This window comes from Haliotis cracherodii, unplaced genomic scaffold (genome assembly GCF_022045235.1).
Source record: "Haliotis cracherodii isolate W230 unplaced genomic scaffold, xgHalCrac1.p SCAF_7, whole genome shotgun sequence".
Lineage (NCBI taxonomy): Eukaryota > Metazoa > Mollusca > Gastropoda > Lepetellida > Haliotidae > Haliotis > Haliotis cracherodii.
The window spans coordinates 17575025-17600973 of record NW_027266330.1 but is presented as its reverse complement, the minus strand read 5'-3'; the positions used below and the strand labels follow the sequence as shown (position 1 = coordinate 17600973).

The following is a 25949-nucleotide window of genomic DNA, read 5'->3' as shown; positions in this document are numbered from 1 at the left end:
AGAATCAGTTTATTCAAGTTTCACAATGTCATATCAATAGATCATAAACTTTCTGTGTGGGGCTAAAATGTACACATTTTGACAGGCATGAAGTAAAAAATCCTCTGCCTTGAGCAATGACTGGGTTCGTACAGGCTTGATAAAGCCTTGAATTTCAAGGTCCCTTGGAAAAACCTTGAATTCATACAAAATGACATATTCATGTTAATCAAAGTATTAAAGCACACAAAAAGTGAGATTTATCATGGTGATAGGTTTGTCTGCCAAAGACACTGAAGAATTCATGACAGACTTTATTTATTGTTTTGTTTGATAAAACATAATTCTGGTTGGAAATTGTATGATGGTCCTACTGTTTTTTAGGTCTTACAACTAATATATGGTATGCAGGATTTAATAAAATATTGACACACTAAGGCTAATAACCCTACTAAAAAGCCTTGAAAATGCCACTTAGCAGCCTTGAAAAGCCTTGAGTTTTAGTTTTCCATATCTGTAGGAGCCTTGCTGGAGTACCAACCACTTTGAGGAGAAACCTTAAGTTATAATGCTTGCACAGTTTGGGCAGGAGATTTCAGCAGGTATGCTCTAGAAAGGACTTTCGGGAAGTCCTGTATGAACCATGTGATGTCATGTCTTATGTTTGTTCTACAACTTGTCAATTGTCTTTCCCCTTGCAGTCAACCTACCATCCAGATGAGGACGAGGAACACGGACCTTTCTCCAAGAAGCCTTTCTGTACATACAGAGGTCACAGTGCCGACCTGCTGGATGTATCATGGTCTAAAGTAAGTACTCACTTGTGTCCACTTATTCAGCTTGCCTGTACATACAGAGGCCACAGTGCCGACCTGCTGGATGTATCATGGTCTAAAGTAAGTACTAACTTGTGTCCACTTATTCAGCTTGCCTGTACATACAGAGGCCACAGTGCCGACCTGCTGGATGTATCATGGTCTAAAGTAAGTACTAACTTGTGTCCCCTTATTGAGCCTGTACACACAGAGGTCACAGTGCCGACCTGCTGGATGTATCTTGGTCTAAAGTAAGTACTAACTTGTGTCCCCTTATTGAGCTTGCCTGTACACACAGAGGTCACAGTGCCGACCTGCTGGATGTATCTTGGTCTAAAGTAAGTACTGAGCCTGTACACACAGAGGCCACAGTGCCGACCTGCTGGATGTATCTTGGTCTAAAGTAAGTACTAACTTGTGTCCACTTATTCAGCTTGCCTGTACATACAGAGGCCACAGTGCCGACCTGCTGGATGTATCATGGTCTAAAGTAAGTACTAACTTGTGTCCACTTATTGAGCCTGTACACACAGAGGTCACAGTGCCGACCTGCTGGATGTATCATGGTCTAAAGTAAGTACTCACTTGTGTCCACTTATTGAGCCTGTACATACAGAGGCCACAGTGCCGACCTGCTGGATGTATCATGGTCTAAAGTAAGTACTAACTTGTGTCCACTTATTGAGCCTGTACACACAGAGGTCACAGTGCCGACCTGCTGGATGTATCATGGTCTAAAGTAAGTACTCACTTGTGTCCACTTATTGAGCCTGTACATACAGAGGCCACAGTGCCGACCTGCTGGATGTATCATGGTCTAAAGTAAGTACTCACTTGTGTCCACTTATTGAGCCTGTACACACAGAGGTCACAGTGCCGACCTGCTGGATGTATCATGGTCTAAAGTAAGTACTAACTTGTGTCCACTTATTGAGCCTGTACACACAGAGGCCACAGTGCCGACCTGCTCAATGTGTCTTGGTCTAAAGTAAGTACTAACTTGTGTCCACTTATTGAGCCTGTACACACAGAGGCCACAGTGCCGACCATCTCAATGTATCTTGGTCTAAAGTAAGTACTAACTTGTCCACTTATTGAGCCTGTACACACAGAGGCCACAGTGCCGACAATCTCAATGTGTCTTGGTCTAAAGTAAGTACTAACTTGTGTCCACTTATTGAGCCTGTACACACAGAGGCCACAGTGCCGACCTGCTCAATGTGTCTTGGTCTAAAGTAAGTACTAACTTGTGTCCACTTATTGAGCCTGTACACACAGAGGCCACAGTGCCGACCTGCTCAATGTGGTTTGGTCTAAAGTAAGTACTAACTTGTGTCCACTTATTGAGCCTGTACACACAGAGGTCACAGTGCCGACCTGCTGGATGTGTTTTGGTCTAAATTTAGTACTAACTTGTGTTCCCTTATTGAGCCTGTACACACAGAGGTCACAGTGCCGACCTGCTGGATGTGTCTTGGTCTAAAGTAAGTACTAACTTGTGTCCACTTATTGAGCCTGTACACACAAAGGTCACAGTGCCGACCTGCTGGATGTATCTTGGTCTAAAGTAAGTACTAACTTGTGTCCCCTTATTCAGCTTGCCTGTACACACAGAGGCCACCGTGCCGACCTGCTGGATGTATCTTGGTCTAAAGTAAGTACTAACTTGTGTCCACTTATTGAGCCTGTACACACAGAGGTCACAGTGCCGACCTGCTGGATGTGTTTTGGTCTAAATTTAGTACTAACTTGTGTTCCCTTATTGAGCCTGTACACACAGAGGTCACAGTGCCGACCTGCTGGATGTGTCTTGGTCTAAAGTAAGTACTAACTTGTGTCCACTTATTGAGCCTGTACACACAGAGGTCACAGTGCCGACCTGCTGGATGTATCTTGGTCTAAAGTAAGTACTAACTTGTGTTCCCTTATTGAGCCTGTACACACAGAAGCCACAGTGCCGACCTGCTGGATGTATCTTGGTCTAAAGTAAGTACTAACTTGTGTCCCCTTATTGAGTTTGCCTGTATACACAGAGGCCACAGTGCCGACCTGCTGGATGTATCTTGGTCTAAAGTAAGTACTAACTTGTGTCCCCTTACTGAGCTTGCCTGTACACACAGAGGCCACAGTGCCGACCTGCTGGATGTATCTTGGTCTAAAGTAAGTACTAACTTGTGTCCCCTTATTGAGTTTGCCTGTACACACAGAGGCCACAGTGCCGACCTGCTCAATGTGTCTTGGTCTAAAGTTATTATCCTTGAGCTTGGTGACTAAAATGAGGATTGGTTGGTCACCATGTGTGACTTCGTTGTGATTCATGTGGGTCATGTACTACCAAACAGGTGTGCCTGGCCCAAACTGATTTATATATGGACAGCCACAACATGGCTAGAATATTGATGAACAGCCACAAAATATCACTTACAGGCTGCATAGTCATGTCTCTCTCTCATGTAGCTTTATTTTTCTTTATTTCCAGAATTATTTTATCTTGTCCTCCTCAATGGACAAGACAGTGCGACTTTGGCACATCTCACGAAGGGAATGTTTGTGTACCTTTCAACACATAGACTTTGTCACAGCCATCGTATTTCATCCCAGGGTGAGTAGACCGATCGCCATTGTATCTTTAACAATACTGTAAACAACAGAATATCACTGTATCATAATAAATGACATTTGCTTCGTCTAATTGTATTCTACAACTACAGGAAACTACTGTCTCCGCCTTGTGGTGGGTGCATCATACTACGCCATGATGAGCATCAAATAATCAGTGATGTTATTATTGTCCTAGCTAGGTCATGGTGTCCCCAGCATGGTGCTTCTCTTCACAATCTTCCCTACAAGTCTATCACAATCTGCCCTCCCCACATATTGTCCTCTGTACTAAAACTGTATTCACAATTTGCCCTCAGATGATCTCGCACTTATGTTTGGTACGATTATATATTCCAGGATGACCGCTATTTCTTGAGCGGGTCATTGGATGGCAAGTTACGACTGTGGAACATTCCTGACAAGAAAGTGACGCTATGGAATGAGGTGTCGGGATCAGCTAATCTCATCACCACAGCCAACTTCTGTCAGAACGGCAAATATGCAGTGGTGGGAACCTACGATGGAAAGTGTATCTTCTATACCACAGAGGTGAGGACCGGGGTGGTTGTCAGGGCAATGTCTGGGAGACATCTGTCTGTGGCAGGATACTATGTGTCACGTGTCATGTTCCTTGGAACATCCTTCTTGTTTTATATGCTGGATACACCTTGGGGCATATTCCCTAGGCAGGGGAGTGAACTGACTTTAAAAGGTTAGTTTCCACCCTTGCGAACTAGGCTGTAATTCCTGGGCTTGATTGTAGCGCCACCTGTGGTTATTACGAGTCATGTTCCTTCTGAACTTCTATGGACCAATCAGATTCACTTGCATTTGTATCAAACGAAATAGCGTCGCCCAGGCAAGACGATCTGATCGATAATCAAGTTCTATAGTGTGATAAAACATGTCTTACATCACAAAGTGCATCAAATTGCGTGAGCACCTTGATTAAAAACATAAAAAGATTTAGATCGTATTTGTTGACAATGTGTTGGCGGTGTAAATGTTTTGCAAATCCTGCAATCGACCGAAATCTACACGACAGTTTACTGACCGGATTTTGTTACGCGAAATGATGTTGCTTGGCCCATGTTTCCAACAAGAAATAATCATGCATTAGTTTGGCTGAAATTGAGGGTCAAGGTCATTAAATGAAAACAAAGATGGTTCCTTACCTGTAGTGGTTCCAGGTTAGAATGGTCCCCAGCAACCCATGCTGGTCATAGGAGATGGTGAGTTTTTCAATTTTTAAAATGTATTTCATGATTTGTCACTGCAGCAACTGAAGTACTTCACTCAAATCCATGTGCGCTCAACAAGGGGCCGCAATGCGAGAGGTCACAAGGTCACAGGCATTGAGCCAGTGCCAGGAGAGTCCAAGGTAAATACTGACTACACGCAAACATCACCCGAGACTTTAAATTAACGAATATGTGGGGAAGAATTTATGGACTAACCAATGAGCTAGGACAAAATGTCTGATCAAAGGGAATTAACGATGTACATTGGCAAGAGATTCATGTTTCATGGTACGTTCTAGCACTACATTGGCACTATGTTGACATGTTGCGATTGCCAGATCTGTATGTCGTCCTCCCCAATGGAACTTTGTTCTTCAGATGCTGGTTACATCAAACGACTCCCGTATCCGCCTCTATGATCTGGTAGACCTGACGCTGTCCATCAAGTACAAGGGAGGAACCAACACTTCCAGTCAGATCAAGGCTGGCTTCAGGTGACACCCACTGCTCCGGGGTGGGCGTGTTGTGGTCCACAGTGTGTTCATGGGGAGTGGGGTGGGCATGTTGTGGTCTACAGTGTGTTCATGGGGACTGGGTGGGCGTGTTGTGGTCCACAGTGTGTTCATGGGGAGTGGGTGGGCGTGTTGTGGTCCACAGTGTGTTCATGGGGAGTGGGAGGGGCGTGTTGTGGTTGTTCATGGGGAGTGGGAGGGGCATGTTGTGGTTGTTCATGGGGTGTGGGATGGGCGTGTTGTGGTCCACAGTGTGTTCATGTGGAGTGGGAGGGGCGTGTTGTGGTTGTTCATGGGGTGAAGGAGGGGCGTGTTGTGGTCTACAGTGTGTTCATGGGGAGTGGGAGGGGCGTGTTGTGGTTGTTCATGGGGAGTGGGGTGGGCGTGTTGTGGTCTACAGTGTGTTCATGGGGAGTGGGGTGGGCGTGTTGTGGTCCACAGTGTGTTCATGGGGAGTGGTGTGGGCGTGTTGTGGTCCACAGTGTGTTCATGGGGAGTGGGGTGGGTGTGTTGTGGTCCACAGTGTGTTCATGGGGAGTGGGGTGGGCGTTTTGTGGTCCACAGTGTGTTCATGGGGAGTGGGGTGGGTGTGTTGTGGTCCACAGTGTGTTCATGGGGAGTGGGGTGGGTGTGTTGTGGTCCACAGTGTGTTCATGGGGAGTGGGGTGGGTGTGTTGTGGTCCACAGTGTGTTCATGGGGAGTTTGGTGGGTGTGTTGTGGTCCACAGTGTGTTCATGGGGAGTTTGGTGGGTGTGTTGTGGTCCACAGTGTGTTCATGGGGAGTTTGGTGGGTGTGTTGTGGTCCACAGTGTGTTCATGGGGAGTTTGGTGGGCGTGTTGTGGTCCACAGTGTGTTCATGGGGAGTTTGGTGGGTGTGTTGTGGTCCACAGTGTGTTCATGGGGAGTTTGGTGGGTGTGTTGTGGTCCACAGTGTGTTCATGGGGAGTTTGGTGGGCATGTTGTGGTCCACAGTGTGTTCATGGGGAGTTTGGTGGGCGTGTTGTGGTCCACAGTGTGTTCATGGGGAGTTTGGTGGGCGTGTGGTGGTCCACAGTGTGTTCATGGGGAGTGGGGTGGGCGTGTTGTGGCCCACAGTGTGTTCATGGGGAGTGGGGTGGGCGTAGGGTGGTCCACAGTGTGTTCATGGGGAGTGGGGTGGGCGTGTTGTGGCCCACAGTGTGTTCTTTGGGAGTGGGGTGGGCGTGTTGTGGTCCACAGTGTGTTCATGGGGAGTGGGGTGGGCGTAGGGTGGTCCACAGTGTGGTCATGGGGAGTGGGGTGGGCGTGTTGTGGTCTACAGTGTGTTCATGGGGAGTGGGGTTGGCGTGTTGTGGTCCACAGTGTGTTCATGGGGAGTGGGGTGGATGTGTTGTGGTCCACAGTGTGTTCATGGGGAGTGGGATGGGCGTGTTGTGGTCTACAGTGTGTTCATGGGGAGTGGGGTGGGCGTGTTGTGGTCCACAGTGTGTTCATGGGGAGTGGGGTGGGCGTGCTGTGGTCCACAGTGTGTTCATGGGGAGTGGGGTGGGCGTGTTGTGGTCCACAGTGTGTTCATGGGGAGTGGGGTGGGCGTGCTGTGGTCCACAGTGTGTTCATGAGGAGTGGGGTGGGCGTGTTGTGGTCCACAGTGTGTTCATGGGGAGTGGGGTGGGTGTGTTGTGGTCCACAGTGTGTTCATGGGGAGTGGGGTGGGCGTGTTGTGGTCCACAGTGTGTTCATGGGGAGTGGGGTGGGCGTGTTGTGGTCCACAATGTGTTCATGGGGAGTCGGGTAGCCACATTGTTTTATCTGTGTTAATGGGGAGATCTGTGTAAATGATATTTTGAAGATACCTGAAAAAAGAAGAAGAATTAATTTTAAATAAGTCTATAGAAAGATTAAAAATATATTGAATACTCAAAGAAAACTAATAATAGCCAAGTTAATAGTTAATGGCACAAAAAATTATCTGTGAAGCTCATTCTTGGTCCCCCCTCTCAATATATGGTTGGAATACTGTTCACAGATATGTAAATCAATACTATGGTATTGCATCTTACTTTGGGAAATTTCTGGTGTCTCCCACCATGGACATATTGCTTAAAGCGGCATAAAACCATACTCACTCACTCACAGGGGAAATACTCCTGGCATGCTCTCACAAGGGAAATACAAGATCTGACACTCATTTTGTAAAATACTCATTGCTTGTCCTTTCAGTCCGAGTGGCAAGCACATCATCTGTGGCTCCGAGGACCACTTCATCTATGTGTGGAAGACTCACCACGAGTTCAAGTTCTCCTCGTCTAGGAGAGATAGGAGTGACTACTGGGAGGCCATCAAAGGTAAGTGCCGACCAACAGATTTTTGTGGAACTTCACAGGAACTGTGTGGTGTAAGCTCCATAAAAAATTATGTGTTAGTACTTAAATTTCAACAAGGGTCTCCTGGCTCTAACTTTTTCTGTTCATGTGTTCAGGTTGGTTACATTTCTGTATTTAATACTCTTACTTTTTAATCCAAACTTAAAATATACACTTGGAAATTTTCATGGGTTGATTTTTTTCAATTCTTTAAAGAAGTTTGGAATGACAGAGGATTTTACAGACAGGTTGAAACTGTGTCCTCCTTCATCATCATTGTTTTGTTGCGGGGATTTCTGAAGTACGTTTTGGAAGATGCTGTGATGTTACACCTTTATCTGTGAACTCAAGTCAATTATTGCTCAGTGCGGTGTTAAACAAACAAACAAACAAAACTCAAGACAATTTGATAGAATAGATTCAGTATATTAGTATCGGTAAACTAAGGTTATAATGAACTCATCGGGACCACTAATGCTTGTTCTTTATAACAGTAGTTCGTTATAAGCATATTTACAGCAAAAAAACAGGACCAAAAAAACCCAGTTCGTTATATCCATCAGTTTGTTATAAACGTGTTTGTTATGATTGAGTTAACTGTATTTTGTTTACAATTTTTATCTGACGTTTAAGACGAAAAATTTCCATTGTTTCCAGTTCACAATGCAGTAGTGACAGCTGCCATTTTTGCACCCAATCCGTCCCACTTCTTCAAAAAGAAGCCAATAGAGGGAGCGGAGAAAAGCCAAGAGTCTGAAGAACAAAGGGAAATAATCGTGTCAGCTGATTTTACTGGAGCGATCAAAATCATGACCAACTCTCCATGTTTGTGATACTTGATGGTATCCTTAGCTTTAGGCCACATAGAGCAATGAGTAAGACTTGCGATACCAGTGTGACCCTTATTGTGGTGTCATGAAAAATATAGAAGACTGATAATGCGTGCCCGGGATATAGTTTGGCATTAGATTTACCATCTCCTGGAACATTCCGAGTTGATAGTGTTGCTGATAGGACGCTCAAGATCAGCTTCTAGAGTCACATCAAAGCCTTATTGATGGTCAGTGTTTGGAAGAATGTTTCATGAACAGGAAGATTCCCTACATTTGTGCAAAGTGTGTTGATAATCTTGAAACAAGACGAAAACGGTGCATGTTCTTTCAACTTCATGTTTCATTCAAACTGTAGAGATTGATCTGTGATGGCTCATTTACACAGCAGATGAGGGCGATGGGTAGCATTGTTGTTAGGGTGTTCTTTTAGCACAGACTGTCCAAGTTTGATCCTCCACATGGTGTTCCTATGGCCCATTTACACAGCAGACGAGGGCAATGGGTAGCATTGTGGTTAGGGTGTTCTTTTAGCACAGACAGGCCGAGTTTGATCCTCCACATGGTGTTCCTCAGAAGCTTGTGATCTCACCGTTATGGCTGCTGCAAACCCACTGACGATCTGAACCAGGGTCCTGACTGAGTAGGAATGTCTGTAGGCCAGGACTGTGTTCACATTAACTCACACTGGTTGTTCACCGCATCAGAATGTTCCTTGCAGACTTCTATGCCAGTAAGATCAGTTGGATCACACTATCTACTGAAGAAATTCGTCCCGGGAGTCGGGTCAGATATGGCTGTCAGAACATGGATGTCGTTGTCTTCTAAATATGCAACTCATTGTACATTCTTCACCATCCGAAAGTCTACATGTCTGGACAACAGCAATACCATTAAAGTCCTTTGACTCTGATACGCTACCTCTCTGCATGAAGTTGATGTGATAGGTCCATAGGAGGTTGCATACCCTGTGCAAACTTTGACAGCCAGATCTTAATGAAGGAGGTGTAGGTTCTTGCAGCAGATATAAATTTTCTAAAGTTATTTAGCTTCATTTATGTGCCATCTTGATATTAAGTAAAGAAAGCCGACACAGAACTAGTATTTCTTGGCTGGAGCTCCCATTTGTATGTAGATGCCAAAATGCTCACAAATGACAGGGTGTATGAAATATCATCAACAATAAGATTATGTACTTTCAGGAGGGGGCAATTTAGTCTTTGAAAGGCATTTAGAGGTGATAGACATAAGGAAGAGAATTTATGGATGTCAACTTCTTTATTATGAGGAACACAACGTTTACGAGTCTTTGAAAGGCATTTAGAAGGCATACACAGTAGGAAGAGAACTTATGGATGTCAACTTATTTATTATGAGGAACACAATGTTTCAGAGTATATGCTTACTCCCTCATCAGGTGAATGAATGCCATGAGGCAGAGAGCATATATATGTACATGTAAGGACAACAAAAGTAAAAAGATGACATAGGTGGAAACTTTACAAGCGAAGCCAACAGATAATTGGTACTAATAGGTGATAAGCACTAGACAATGGAAGCCAACACTGTACCGAAAATAGCGCTGATTGTTGATTGTGGTGGACAACTGTTAGCCACAATAATTTAGGTTGTTTTTGCAACACAGAAATCATACATGCTGGTCTAAGTGCTTCACTCACTTATAACAAGAAAGTTAGAGGTCTCACCACTGATTAGCTGATACGAAAGTTTTAAACTGGTCATTTATTAAAGAGATGGGTGGGTCAGAGGATTTTGATGTACTGAAAATAATGAAACTTTCCTTATGCTTGTCATTGTTTTGGTTGACCCTCCTAATGTCCCTGTACATTTTTTTATGACTCTCCCTGAAAAGACAAAATACAAAATCACCTTATTTATTTTAGTCTTTAATGTCCATTTTTTTCATGACCATAACAAAATGTGTATTATTTTTTATGTCCCTCCCCCAGAGACTCATACTTTGGGGGTGGGTGGGGGGTGGTGGTCGGGTAACCTAGTGGTTAAAGCGTTTGCTTGTTAGGGGTTCGATTCCCGACAGGGGTATAGTGTGTGAAGCCCATTTCTGGTGTCCCCTGCAGTGATATTGCTGGAATATTGCTAAAATCAAACTCACTGACTCACTCACTCATAATATTGGCTGACCCTCCCCTGCTTCCCTCTGACCTCCTACGTAGCTGTCCTTAGGTCTTCATGCAGAGAGGTATTGCATCAACAAAAGATGGGATTTTATTGACCTTAGGTCAACAGACCTATTCAGTGCCAAATTCTTAACTTGTTGATGTATAGTTGTTCAAATGGGCAACAGTCTTTTATTCATAATATCTGGATAAACTATTATATAGCAACTGGTTTGTTGTTATCAGCCTACACAATTTAAAACACATTTTGTTTCCATTGTTACACAGTTTTTTACCCTTCAATGCAGGCTATTTAATTAGATCTTTGCATAATTTGTCTGTTGTATTATGTGGCTGTGTTTTGAAGTGTCCATCTTCTCTCTTAATGTGTATGCTTGTCGTAGGAGGCAACTAACGGCTCGCTGACTTGGTTGATGCATGTCATCGTGTCCCAATTGCGTGGATCGATGTTCATGATTTTAATCACTGAATTGTCTGGTCCACACTGGATTATTTTTAGACCGCAGTCATATAGCTGGAATATTGCTGAGTGCGGCGTTAAACAACAACCAACCAACCAACCAATCTTAATGTATACGGTCGTCTCAAGATGACATTCTTGTGAACAGGAAATCCATACAAGAAAACTTCGCGGCCATTTACGTCTTGTGCAGACAGGGAATGCATTATGAAAGTTATCACCAAGCCTCATCACCTCTTCCAGGATGTAATTTTAACATTATTCTATCAACAGCACCCAATACTTTGTTCATGTTTTAGCAGGGGCGGTCGGGTAGCCTAGTGGTTAAAGCGTTCGCTCGTCACGCCGAAGACCAAGGTTCGGTTACCTACATGGATACAATGTGTTTAGCCCATTTCTGGTGTCCCCCCCCGCCGTGATATTGCTGGAATATTGCTAAAAGCGGCGTAAAACCACACTCACCCACTCACTCATGTTTTAGCAGCAAGAAAAGAATAGTCAATCGTGAAATCTGAAATATGTCTTGGATAATTAAGACTCCATAATGCTGTTTACTTTTTGAATAGCACAACCTAGTATTACACAGTCAACTGTATATTGTCAACTCCAATTGCCAATCATAATCACAGAGTTATATCTGAAATTCACTATTTATTTGGAGATTCATGTATCGTTAGAAACTATGCTTTGTCTACATGTATTTTAGTCTCTTGTTGTATCCAGAGCCCACTTGTTTATTGGGAATCAGGATGTCTCACTACATTGTTATAGTCAGACCTGTTAAATATACAGTTGTTGGAATAGGCAGGTTGGAGTAGCAGAGAAGTTCAAGTGTTGGCACTCGCAGTTCCATTAAGATGGTCAGGTGCCACGATTCACTGTGCAGAGTTGCATCCCTTGGGCATGCCGGAAACCTATGATTGTGGGTTTGAATCCCGATTCGCCCCTATTATGTTTCTAGGTTTGCCAGCACCATACCCTTGCTCGTGGGTTTCATCGAAGTGGTAAACTTCTGAGACCTGCATCACTTCGGGCTTTCCTCCCACATTAAGCTGACACGCCTCGATATAACTGGAATACTATTAAAAGCGGCGTTAAACCCAACTCACTCACAGTCAGGCTTGTACTGTTGCAGCTTCCTGTCTAAAATATTAAAACAACAACAAAATAATATAGAATCAATCACATCAATAAACTATTTTGAAGATCAATCCAGTTTAAGTTCTAATCCATTGTTGTTCACACAACCCACACATGTTCTTCACTCATGCATCACTTTCTGAGCATCAGACTGTATCCTTTCACGATTTTACTTTAGGCAGAATGGGACTGTAGGCACATTGGGAAGACACCATTAAGATCAGATCTTGTACTCAGATACCTCTCAGTGTCAAGGTCTGACAACACCTCCATAGGTCATGTCAGGTGACCCTGTGCCAACTCTGACCACGCAATCACAATGAAGGATCCGCTGTTTCTTGAGCCAATCAGATGTCAGCATGTTAAAACGATTTAGGTTCATTTCTTTAAAGCCTCGATAATCGGTTTTTGATACACCCTTTTGAGTGTAAATGCCAAGGGCACAGTAACAACAGAATGTATACACAACCATGTTTAACTCTGCTTTATGTGTTTGCATTTGTAACTGTCTGATTACATTCATTTGCAAGATATGGAAATCAGCTATGTTTGTCTGAATGCTAAACTAACTCGTACCTTGTATTTCAAAGCCCCGATCCTGACTCTGATTCATCAGTTTACATCATGCAAACTCCTATGAGGTGTCTTCAGATCTTTACACAGAGAGGTGTGGTATCGGAATAAATGTTAAGGGTCTTATTTTTATGAGATTGCATAACCCGGAACCCTAAATTAGAACCCCAACATTCCTATTTGCCGCATTTTGTGCCCTACTCCAATAAGCGCCCTGCTCCAATATACGCCCTGCTACATTAAGCGACCTGCTCCAATAAGCTCCCACTGTTCAACTTTAAGACCACACTGCAAGTAATCTTTCCAAGCACCCCTTAACTAAGCCCTAAAGTTTCCCTGATAGTCCTCCTTTCTTTAAGGTATAAAACATGTTGCTTACAGACAATGGAACTGTGTAGAAGGGGGTGCATGTATTACAGACATTGAGATTTGACTAGAGAAGAGAAACATTACTGCGGGCATGTTAACATTGGAGATAGCATCACAGCATATTTTTTAGTGATTTGTAATTACAGTATTTTTTATTAAATGGTGAACAGTTTATCTATGCTTTGGTATTTATGGTCCATTTCTTTACTGCCGTCAAACAATTTAATTGAAATATGGTGAATTTCATTCTGTCCATATGTGGAAAGAGAAAACAGATTCACAGCAACTCACTGACCAGACTAACATTGGTGCCTTGAAATTAACCTTAGCTGTCAGAGAATGACAGTCTCTGATTGGTCGATATCAAATGGTAACCCGTCAAACTGTTCCATACCTAAAACACCTACCTGGTTATGCCAGATGCTAAAAAGCAGTGATGAAGTGTTTGTACATATCAGGGGGAAATACAACAAGATCAAGTAGTACAGTAAAACTTGCAGTTATTTCCTTTTGACCTTTTCACTGAACAATCTTCTAAGTTATAAAGTGAGGCATTGTTTACTGGTAGTTCGACATTGGTTTGTTCTCTACTGCTGGATCTCGGACATCGTTGCATACATGGTTTAATAAGTCTCACCTGTGTTAATTGTCACTGTCCAGGGCGCTTATTATCGTAAAAATGGTAGGTACAATTAGCCATTCATAGTATTGCATGCAGCTACATTCCTGCAATCCTCAAAGAAGAGGTGTATGATCTCACTCTCTTGAAGTACATAGTGGTCATTAATCTGGACCACACAGGGACTGTTTACTCTCTTGAAGTACATAGTGGTCATTAATCTGGACCACACAGGGACTGTTTACTCTCTTGAAGTACATAGTGGTCATTAATCTGGACCACACAGGGACTGTTAACTCTCTGGAAGTACATAGTGGTCATTAATCTGGTCACCACAGGGACTGTTAACTCTCTGGAAGTACATAGTGGTCATTAATCTGGTCAACACAGATTGTTTACTCTCTTTAAAGTGGTCATTAATCGGGACAGCACAGAGACTGTTAACACTCTTGAAGTACATAGTGGTCATTAATCGTGACAGCACAGAGATTGTTTACTCTCTTGAAGTACATAAAGGTCATTAATCGTGACAGCACGGGGACTGTTAACTCTCTTGAAGTACATAGTGGTCATTAATCGGGACAGCACAGGGACTGTTTTCTCTCTTGAAGTACATAGTGGTCATTAATCTGGTCAACACAGGGACTGTTTACTCTCTTGAAGTACATAGTGGTCATTAATCGGGACAGCACAGGGACTGTTTTCTCTCTTGAAGTACATAGTGGTCATTAATCTGGTCAACACAGGGACTGTTAACTCTCTGGAAGTACATAGTGGTCATTTATCTGGACAGCACAGAGACTGTTTACTCTCTTGAAGTACATAGTGGTCATTAATCTGGTCAACACAGAGACTGTTTACTCTCTTGAAGTACATAGTGGTCATTAATCTGGTCAACACAGGGACTGTTTACTCTCTTGAAGTACATAGTTGTCATTAATCTGGACAGCACAGGGACTGTTTACTCTCTTGAAGTACATAGTGGTCATTAATGTGGACCACACAGGGACTGTTAACTCTCTGGAAGTACATAGTGGTCATTTAATCTGGTCAACACAGGGACTGTTTACTCTCTGGAAGTACATAGTGGTCATTTAATCTGGTCAACACAGGGACTGTTTACTCTCTTGAAGTACATAGTGGTCATTTAATCTGGTCAACACAGGGACTGTTTACTCTCTTGAAGTACATAGTGGTCATTTAATCTGGTCAACACAAGGACTGTTTACTCTCTTGAAGTACATAGTGGTCATTAATCTGGTCAACACAGAGACTGTTTACTCTCTTGAAGTACATAGTTGTCATTAATCTGGTCAGCACAGAGACTGTTAACACTCTTGAAATACATAGTGGTCATTAATCGAGACAGCACAGGGACTGTTAACTCTCTCGAAGTACATAGTGGTCATTTATCGGGACAGCACAGGGACTGTTAACTCTCTGGAAATACATAGTGGTCATTAATCGAGAGGGGCGGTCGGGTAGCCTAGTGGTTAAAGCGTTCGCTCGTCACGCCGAAGACCCGGGTTTGATTCCCGACATGGGCACAATGTGTAAAGCCCATTTCTGGTGTCCCCCGCCGTGATATTGCTGGAATAGTGCCAAAAGCGGCGTAAAACCATACTCACACACACACATTAATCGAGACAGCACAGGGACTGTTAACTCTCTTGAAGTACATAGTGGTCATTAATCTGGTCAGCACAGGGACTGTTAACTCTCTTGAAGTACATAGTGGTCATTAATCGAGACAGCACAGGGACTGTCAACTCTCTCGAAGTACATAGTGGTCATTTATCGGGACAGCACAGGGACTGTTAACTCTCTGGAAGTGCATAGTGGTCATTAATCTGGTCAGCACAGAGACTGTTTACTCTCTTGAAGTACATAGTGGTCATTAATCGGGACAGCACAGGGACTGTTAACTTTCTCGAAGTACATAGTGGTCATTAATCGGGACAGCACAGGGACTGTTTACTCTCTTGAAGTACATAGTTGTCATTAATCTGGTCAGCACAGAGACTGTTTACTCTCTTGAAGTACATAGTGGTCATTAATCGAGACAGCACAGGGACTGTTTACTCTCTGGAAGTACATAGTGGTCATTAATCGGGACAGCACAGGGACTGTTTACTCTCTTGAAGTACATAGTGGTCATTTATCTGGACAGCACAGGGACTGTTTACTCTCTTGAAGTACATAGTGGTCATTAATCTGGTCAGCACAGAGACTGTTTACTCTCTTGAAGTACATAGTGGTCATTAATCTGGTCAACACTGAGACTGTTTACTCTCTTGAAGTACATAGTGGTCATTAATCTGGTCAACACAGAGACTGTTTACTCTCTTGAAGTACATAGTTGTCATTAATCTGGTCAGCACAGAGACTGTTAACTCTCTTGAAGTGCATAGTGGTCATTAATCGAGACAGCACAGGGACTGTTAACACTCTGGAAGTACATAGTGGTCATTAATCTGGTCAGCACAGGGACTGTTAACTCTCTTGAAGTACATAGTGGTCATTAATGTGGACCACACAGGGACTGTTTACTCTCTTGAAGTACATAGTGGTCATTAATCTGGACCACACAGGGACTGTTAACTCTCTGGAAGTACATAGTGGTCATTAATCGGGACAGCACAGGGACTGTTTACTCTCTCGAAGTACATAGTGGTCATTTATCTGGACAGCACAGACTGTTTACTCTCTGGAAGTACATAGTGGTCATTAATCTGGACAGCACAGAGACTGTTTACTCTCTTGAAGTACATAGTGGTCATTAATCTGGACAGCACAGAGACTGTTTACTCTCTGGAAGTACATAGTGGTCATTAATCGGGACAGCACAGGGACTGTGAACTCTACTGGATGAGGAAATTACTCTAAATGTACAAAACATTTACTTTTTCATATCATTAGAATTTTTATTCCAGAATAATTAGAACTGACTGTACAGCTACACTACAGAGCCTCATGGTAGGCCAGGTAGCATGCCATGGATAAGAGCCCTTTTAATGAATTTCATTAGTCTGAAGACTCAAGATTCTTGTGGTAAACAGCAAAGGGAGTATTTATGAGCATGCCAAAGATGTCAAACATTTTGATGCTGATGTTTAATGTTGAAGGTCTGTCACAGTAATGTTGTTTTGGTATTTTTTTCTTTTAATACTTACAAATGATTGTTGTGGTCCTATTGATATTTCTTAAGGCAGCTGATAAAAAGTGTCATAATAAATAACCATGGTACCAAGTCGCAATGGTTACACATTGTCTTGGTTTTCATGTTTTGCCTGTTCATCTTAATTTCAAGACAGTACTTTATGTTTTATTTTCAGATGAGTGTATTTTTGTCAGATTAAGAATGTACCTCAATGTATTTCCTAATCTGTATCCCCTAGTTCATCATTTTGAAGTTTCATGCAATATTGATGGAGTCAAGATGCATGGTACACATATGAAGGCAGGTTTGGCAGTCCACGATTGCGAAAAAATGAGAAAAACTAGATTCTGATTGGTCAATCAAGGCATTCCAATAACGGTACATTTGTGATTTAATAGCCTCTGATTGACCAATCAGAATCGAGTGATTTCCTAATTCATGGTAGAGTACCAAAATAATACACGTTAAAAAGAACAAAAACAAAATCACATCGTAATCAATATTTGCTTTGGATTAAAAATGACTTTGATACCTAAGCATCTTTTCAATAACAACCAGTCAAAAAGACTTTTAATGATAGAATAATTTGCTACATCACAATTATGGAGGAAAAGCTCAGGGAATCATCTTTCTCATTGTTTATCAACTCAATCCAAATTATTGCAAATAGTTCGTTTCAAAATACACTCAAGTGTCAGGTGCACATATTGTTTTTTAAGATTTAAGGAAGCAAAAGAAGTATGTAAATATTTATAAGGAATCCTACATATTTATTTATTTATGCATATCCATATATGAATATATATTTTCAAATTGTTGACTCAGCAGAACTGTAAATTTGTAGAGAGATAGAGGATATTTCATGTGTTGAGTGAAATATGTTTTTCTTCTTGAGTGATGGTGAAAAGTAGATTTTTTCATGAGTGACGTCATGAGATGAGAGAAACATGACATTTACTGAGACACATGAAATATTCTATTTATTATATACATTTTGTGTAGATGTCTACCGGACACAGGGCGTTTCACCACCCCTTGTAACCTGTTGCGACTTAAAACGTAGTTCTGTCTTTGCAAAATTTGATAAATATTAACAAAAAGTAACAAAAAATCTTTAGGGTAGGTATGATTATATACCACATCAACTTCAACAAAAAATATTCCTGAAATTTCCGAGACCTCTTTTGGCAGCGAAAGGATACACGCTGGTCAAGTAATAGAAATGGTGCTTTGTGAAACAAACAGTCTCAATTGGCGAGTTAAATGAGAAATTCAAGAGAATAACAAACAGTAAGAAGCAATATTAACTCCATAAATGACCATGTGTAATTATTTTGCCTTGTCAATGTCAAATGTAAAAAGGAAGTCAACAGTTTTTGTACTAGCTAGACACTTATGATAAAGGGAGACAATTTTCGGGGAGGCTGGCTTGTGGTCAGGCTCGGTGAGGCTGGCTTGTGGTCAGGCTCGGTGAGGCTGGCTTGTGGTCAGGCTCGGTGAGGCTGGTTTGTGGTCAGGCTCGGTGAGGCTGGCTTGTGGTCAGGCTCGGTGAGGCTGGTTTGTGGTCAGGCTCGGTGAGGCTGGTTTGTGGCAAGGCTCGGTGAGGCTGGTCACATAATTAGAACATATACAGTAGACAGTACATGTGAACCCCTAATTAGATCAAATACAGAAGACAGTACATGTGAGCCCCTAATTAGAACATATACAGTAGACAGTACATGTGAACCCCTAATTAGATCAAATACAGAAGACAGTACATGTGAGCCCCTAATTAGAACATATAGAGTAGACAGTACATGTGAGCCCCTAATTAGATCAAATACAGAAGACAGTACATGTGAGCCCCTAATTAGAACATATAGAGCAGACAGTACATGTTAGCCCTTGTAGGGAAAAGATCCAGCTGACATGATTATTTCATCATTTGTTTAGCAATGGACATTACCTTATTATAGGTAAGACAAAGTCCATATCTTCGTTTCTCCTGTGAAAAGTATGCATATATTCATTTTATAAAAATAAAATCTCAACAAATATGTCCAAGTTGTGTTGTTTATGGCTCACACTTTGATGTAAACAATCATTAAATCCTGGGAAAGAATCATTTATGAAATGACTTATTTTATGACTAGTCCATGCTGTAGTTATTGGACTGCCCATTCAGTTACCTCTCGGGTTTCATGCCACTCCCACATGTAGAAACTGAACGCAGACAAAATAATGACTGCATCCTGAGCCATGCACAGCAACATTCACTGAAATCAAGGGGCACCAAGAGCAGCTGTGGTGTCATTTCATCCACCAACCAATCAAAACTACTGTCGACTTGATCTATGGTTTTATCCAGGCTCTAACGAAATTATCCAAACACTGCACATTTCATTACTTTACCTGCCTCTGTATCATCTGGAGAAACATAAGTCGCCTTACAACTTGTCTTGTTACTTTCCGTCAGCTGTCGGTAATCCGGGGTAGAATAGGTCTTCATCAACCCATGCTTGCCGTGATAGGCGACTATGCTTGCCGTGAAAGGCGACTAACGGGCTCGCTTACTTGCTGCTGCATGTCATTGTATCCCAATTGTGTGGATCGATGCTCATGTTGTCAGTCACTGGATTGTCTGGTCCAGACTCGATTATTTACAGACCGCCGTCATATAGCTGGAATATTGCTGAATGTGGCGTTAAACGACAAACAAACAAACAAAAATAAAACTAATTAAATGGGGTCCCTATAACTCATGTTAAAGCCTTAAAGTCATATTCTGATTATGTAGACATGACACTATTTTATGCACAACAACTTCTTATATTCTTTGTCTCTTTATCCATAAAAAAACATGTCATGTATTCACTGGGCTTCTTCCAATTTTTAAATGTCTATCATGTTCTAATGGTAAATATAGATACAATACGTCAACACCAGATAATAACCAGTCTCAATTATCCGATGAAACAGATTCCATTGTGTATAAAAGGCAAAACAGCAGTTGAAATGATATGTATGGATGGTGAAAATCAGTGACGACAGCACTGTTGGTGTTCGCAAAAAGGGTAAGCATGTGCAAGTCCCACTACTTTTTTTATACATTAATAGCAGCTTGAAAAGAAACTTATATATGTATTATAATTAACCATCCTGCTTGGAATGCTGCTTTGGAATTTAAAAAGTCACCTCGGAACAGAAGGTCCTTGGTTCGAATCCCATCACGGGACTCGGAAATTCCATGACCGCCACATGTAGGCCAGAAGTATTATCAGCCGGGACCCACTGTGAAAGCGGGTCACTCATCCAGGTCAGGATCGTTTAGTTCCGGCTGAATCCCAGTTTTAACATCATACCTTGTAATTGAAAATGCCTATCGGGTAATCTGGGGTTCTGGTCCTGATAGGGTATGGGCAGTTGGCCCCACAATGATGGGCTAGCCCTACTGCCACTATGACATTGAAGAATGCTTGATTCTGATTGATCAAAACAGGAAGGTATAATTTCATTTGATACGATTAAAAAGCATTTTCACACAAAAAGATTTGAATAAGTACAGTGATGTATCGATAGCCTACATTTAACGACGACTGCCGATAATCCAGCAGAACTGTATACATTCGATATCGTAACCTTACCAGAGTTTGGCAATGATTTGGACCTCCTAGATCTGATCTCCTGACTGGTTCGATGACGAGATGACGACGCCTAAGGAAGATATATTATTTGCATACAAGTGATAATATTTATAAAGGAATTAGGGCCTGTTCAGTATTTTCAGGTATAATAAAAGTTAAAAACAAAAGAGTAGAAAAGTGTAAATAAAACCTAATTCATGGCAATATATTGTAAACAAACCTTTTATGATACAAATTATGATACAGCCCTAAGACCAATCTTTCTGTATCATCAGATACCTGTTAAATATGAACAGTGCATTCTGAACATTTTATGTGATATATCTTTTATATACAATTATATCTACAATACAACATACAATATATCTACACTATATTTACAATATACAATTAAAGAAACAAACAAAGTGACAATGAACTACAGTTAATTATTTTTTTTATTTACAACCAACTATACCTAGTTAAACTATATACAATTTCAAGGCTACCCTGGTTAACACAAGTTTTAGTTTTGGTTTGTTGCTTAAAGCCGCACTTAACAAATATCCAGCTTTATCACCATTTCGTTACTTCGCATGATCCTATATATTGCCTGCATGGACCCTTAAAATAAGTTATATTAACCCGTGAAGATCCGGGGTAGAATAGGTTCTTAGCAACCCATGCTTGCCTTACTTAGCGACTATGCTTGTCGTAAGAGGCGACTAACGGGATTGGGTGGTCAGGCTCGCTGACTTGGTTGATGCATGTCATCGTATTCCATTTGCTTGTATCGATGCTTATGATGTCAATCATTGGATTGTCTGGTCCAGACTCGATTATTTACAGAGCGCCGTCATATAGGTAGAATATTGCTGAATGCGGCGTTAAACAACAAACAAACTAAAAGAAAACACAACAAATTGAGTATACATGCAGTTGTAGACAGTAGGTATACTCTCAACACGCAACACGCAACCAACAGTGTATGTGGTCCCGATGTTTACATGTGTATCATTTGTGACTTGTGAATGGAAACATAAGACTGGTATAACCTCACATATCCCCCGTTAGAAGGTAGTTCATCCTGCAGTTCCACCACACTTTGTTTTCTTCAGAAGCATAATAACCTAGTTATGCATATAAAGCGTCTTCAAACGTTTAAATTCGCAACTGTTTAGTCCCTCTTTGAAAATATAATGTGTTATTTGCTAGTGTGTCGGAGTTGTGTTGTTCACAAGTGCAGTTACAAATACATGGCTTTAAGTTTTAATTCAGGTGAACGAACTTTTAAATGAAACAATGCAGCATGTTCCTGGTCCTTGTTGCTGAGATTTTCTGCAATGCTTATTATATTTCATTCAAGAAAAATTGAGGTACCAGTTTGGGCTATGTTTCGTTTCCTTTGCTCCAATATTATTCATTCAAACATTCTGCATTTTGTATCATATTTCATGTGAGATACGTATTTCAAATCTATTTTGATATAATCAGAATCAGAGAGTGAGTGAGTGAGTATGGTTTTACGCCGCTTTTAGAAATATTCCAGCAATATCACGGCGGGTGACACCAGAAATAGGCTTCACACATTGTACCCATGTCGGGAATTGAACCCGGGTCTTCAGCGTGACGAGCGAACGCTTTAATCACTGGTCTATCAGACCGCCCCTGATATAATCAGAACGGTAAGTGTATTTTAGATGACACTATTGTTTACCGTCTTCGCTGCGTTTTATATCTGTTTACACCGGGATTTCCCCTCATCTTGTAAGAGCACGTACCCAATCCTTGATATTTATCCGTGTGATCAGTTTGAATTGTTTGTCATATCAATATGCAAGTAGTCCTTGTTTCTCACAGAACACTATCCCGCTCACTGGTCTGACTGAAACATGAACATCACTGGATCTACATCACCATGTCCGTGATCTACAGATTCACAGCTGACTCTCCGATCCCCTTCTTTCATACTGCTGTGCTAGGAATGAAGTGAACTTGAAATACATTCAGATCTGCAGATACTTCCTTTCCATCATAGTCACAGACGAGAACAGTATTCCCAATGTTATCCTCTAACGTTTCCTTGAATGCAGTTCTGTCCCTCAGAACAACATGCTGGATGCGGATTACTTTAGTCTCATAACCATATCCCTCCAGAAAACAATTTTCCTCATGGACACCATAGAGATAAGAACCACCACATTCAGTTTTAGTAAATGCGCTTATGTATTCTGCAAGTTTGAGATTCTTGATGATATACTCTGCCAATGCTTGATCACCTTCCTTTTGTAAAAAGTGACTTTTCATTTGAAGTGATCTGTTTTCACGAACATTCAGAAGGTGATCTGCATGAGTCACACCAGGAATTCTATGGAATGTTTCTTTGAAGGGTTTCCTTTCTCTAACAAATGTCCTGAGCGTTACTGCAGGAATGTTGATAATGGAATCATCAAATGGTGTCTTGGTATTGAATCTAGAAGTTGTCACAGTAGAAGCAGCACCAACATAGAGAACAAGGAAGTCGTTAAATCTCTAAACGTTCAATGACTGTTTAGTAGCTTTTCCTGTACACATCACAGAATTGTTTTCCATCTTGAATCAAATCGTGAAGTTTTGGGTCAGCAAACTCATCAAATGCGCCAGTGAAAGAATCTCCAGGTGTGAGACCAACAAAATGAATCGGTATATATCCAGAGTTGGAGTTGCGCAGACCTCCGTTGCTTTATCATCTTTCTTCTCCTTTTTCTTTTTGGGATTGTCTTGTTTGGCTTTCCCTTCTCCAAACAGGTACTTGACATGGATCCCAGTGGACAGGATATTGGATTTCGAGACACTTTGCATGAACTTATGAGCTATCCCATCACGCCTTGGAATATGTTTCTGAAATGTCAGAATAATCAGAATAAATCCATTGCATAAATTCATAAACAAACATCAAACAGAACCAAACAACAATATGTTACTTAAAAAGACGCCAGAAATTAATAACAACTAACAAGACGTTGAAATGCAATGCTTACTCCAGACACTCTGTATGAAATGCTTCTTTTACTTGTAGACACTTTACTTGTGTTATGTCTTTGTCTTTCACATAAACGTCTGCGGGTTCAGACCCTGTCGGTACAAGCTCTCCTTGCCTTGTATATAGTATGTCTTCGGTTTTGACATAGACAGTCACGTGTTCATAACCTACTGGGATATGCTGACCTTCTTTCTCATACTTTATGTCTTCATTCTTTGCATAGACAGAAACATGATCAAACCCTGTTGGTGGGATGTCCCCTTTTCTTGCATATTTTACTTCTCCATTCCTGGCGTAGACAGAAACCTGTTCAAAACCTTCTGGTCTCAGGTCCTGTTTCCTAGTATATTTTACGTCCCGATCTCTGACAGAAACAGATACACGTTGAAAACCTTCAGGTAATAAGTTCCCCTTCTTGAGATATTCGATGCTGTCTCCTTCGTCACATACAGTACCAGTGACACATTCAAAGTCCACTGGTATACACTCCTCCTGTGTCACATAACGAACGTCTACATCCTTGTGATACACAGTTACACGTTGAGAGTCTGGATGTATCCCCACAATAAGCACATAGCATCATGACATACATGTGGTCCAACTATCACGTAGATACAGAAGTGTTGACTGTTAATGTAAGCATTTATTGAGGGACACAGTCGGTTGGCACCACACGGAGGTGTTTGTCAAACCTTGCCGTAAGTAATATGGTACCGGTGTGCGTACATTCGACGCCAACCAGGGTATAGCATCACCTGAAATACATACAATAAGTACATATATGTTCTGTAAGCCATTCCATGGTTACATTGTTGTTACCAAGTTTATTATAGTCAAACTGTCCGAAATTACAAGAAAGCTAACAGAAAGCTAATTAATAACAATAGAATGAATAGAATACACCACAATAAAGACGAAGTGATATGCGTCGTAATTCTGATTTGTTTATTTCCGTACTGAGTTAGTGAGTGAGTATGGTTTTACGCCGCTTTTAACAATATTCCAGTAATGTCACGGCGGGAGACACTAGAAATGGGCTTCAGACATTGTACCAATGTTGGGAATCAAACCCGGGCCTTGGCGTGACAAGCGAACGCTTTAACCACAAGGCTACCCGACCGCCCCCATACTCAGGAGGCCACAGGCCTATAGTACATTTATAACTGATTCATTGATATATTGGTTTGCTTTGTTTGTTGTTTAACGTCGCACTATATTCAAGCTATATGACGGGGGTCTGTAAATAATCGAGTCTGGACCAGACAATCCAGTGATTAATATGAGCATCGATCCACGCAATTTGGATCGATGGCATGCATTATCCAAGTCAGCGATCCCGTTAGTCGCCTCTTACGAAAGCATAGTCGCCTTTTACGGCAAGCATGGGTAGCTACCCCAAATCTACCCCGGATCTTCACGGGTCCATTGATATATAGAGACTGTTCCGAGTTTTTCATATGAAATATATAACGATCAGGCCTTGAAGTTTGAAACGACGAGTGTTGATATACTTGATATGAAAACAAAAACACGAGGTGAGATTCTATTTATCACTCAAAAATCATCCAACTTCTCCAGTTTAGGGATGTCATGTTTTATAGTAACCGTTTACAAGCCAACGTGACTCATTCTTTTTTCACCCAGGAGATATCGCTTGATCTCACCCAAACACTATACATCCGGTTCAGGAGGATAGCATAATGAACTCAAGTATAGGATCGTCCCCCTATAAATGCAATTGGGTTGTTATACAAACCAAATATACTATCACCAACAACTTAACATATTGCAAACAGTTTACAGTATTAAAGCGTTCTAGTGTTCGCTGTGTTCAGTGTTCTAATGCACATTGTCTCTTATGCACCATCCTGTCCACCTTCTACTAATTGACACATCTTAAACCGTTGCAATTTCTTTACCAATTTCTCCTTCAAAACAGCGACTTAATTTCTTTAAATAGTTCCGATCACATGCTAACATAATAGAGATATATTGATGTTTCAAACATTGTAATCAAATGTAACACACGCCCACTTCCGTTAGGTACCCAGCTCCCTACTAAGATGATACTTAAACATGTAATCAACATAAAATATACAAGATGTCATTCAAAGACTCGATAAAATATGTCCAGCCACGTGAAATTGAGTGACACAGACAGATGCTGAATATGCATGTTACTAACAGTAGGCGGTCGGTCGAGTGGCCTAGTTGTTAACGCGTTTGCTCGTCACGCCGAAGACCCGGGTTCGATTCCCGACATGTGTGCAATGTGTGAAGACCATTTCTAGTGTCACCCCTGTAATATTGTTGGAATATTGGTAACAGCGGCGTAATACCATACTCACTCACTCTCACACAAACAGTCGGCATAACGCGAGATTGGATGTTGGTAAGTGTGTTTGTTGTTTAACGCTGCACTCAGCAATATTCCAGCTATATGACGGCGGTCTGTAAATAATCGAGTGTGGACCAGGCAATCCAGTGATGACATCATGAGCATCGATCCACACAACTGAG

General features: G+C 41.6%; 1 protein-coding gene and 1 pseudogene across 1 annotated transcript in view; one reads left to right on the top strand and one right to left on the bottom strand.

Annotated features, from left to right (window-relative positions):
• The window catches only part of LOC139447605 (WD repeat-containing protein 44-like), a 36156-nt gene extending 25213 nt beyond the window's left edge, over nucleotides 1–10943 (top strand). The window contains exons 16-22 of the mRNA XM_071229012.1: nucleotides 681–788; nucleotides 3274–3396; nucleotides 3753–3944; nucleotides 4675–4776; nucleotides 5015–5130; nucleotides 7350–7474; nucleotides 8150–10943. Of these exons, the coding sequence (XP_071085113.1) occupies nucleotides 681–788; nucleotides 3274–3396; nucleotides 3753–3944; nucleotides 4675–4776; nucleotides 5015–5130; nucleotides 7350–7474; nucleotides 8150–8325 (942 nt within the window). The 3' untranslated portion in view covers nucleotides 8326–10943. The remainder of the gene's footprint in view (nucleotides 1–680; nucleotides 789–3273; nucleotides 3397–3752; nucleotides 3945–4674; nucleotides 4777–5014; nucleotides 5131–7349; nucleotides 7475–8149) is intronic.
• An 11224-nt stretch (nucleotides 10944–22167) lies between these two features.
• Nucleotides 22168–25021, bottom strand: LOC139448710 (uncharacterized; annotated as a pseudogene).
• Nucleotides 25022–25949: the final 928 nt, after the last annotated feature.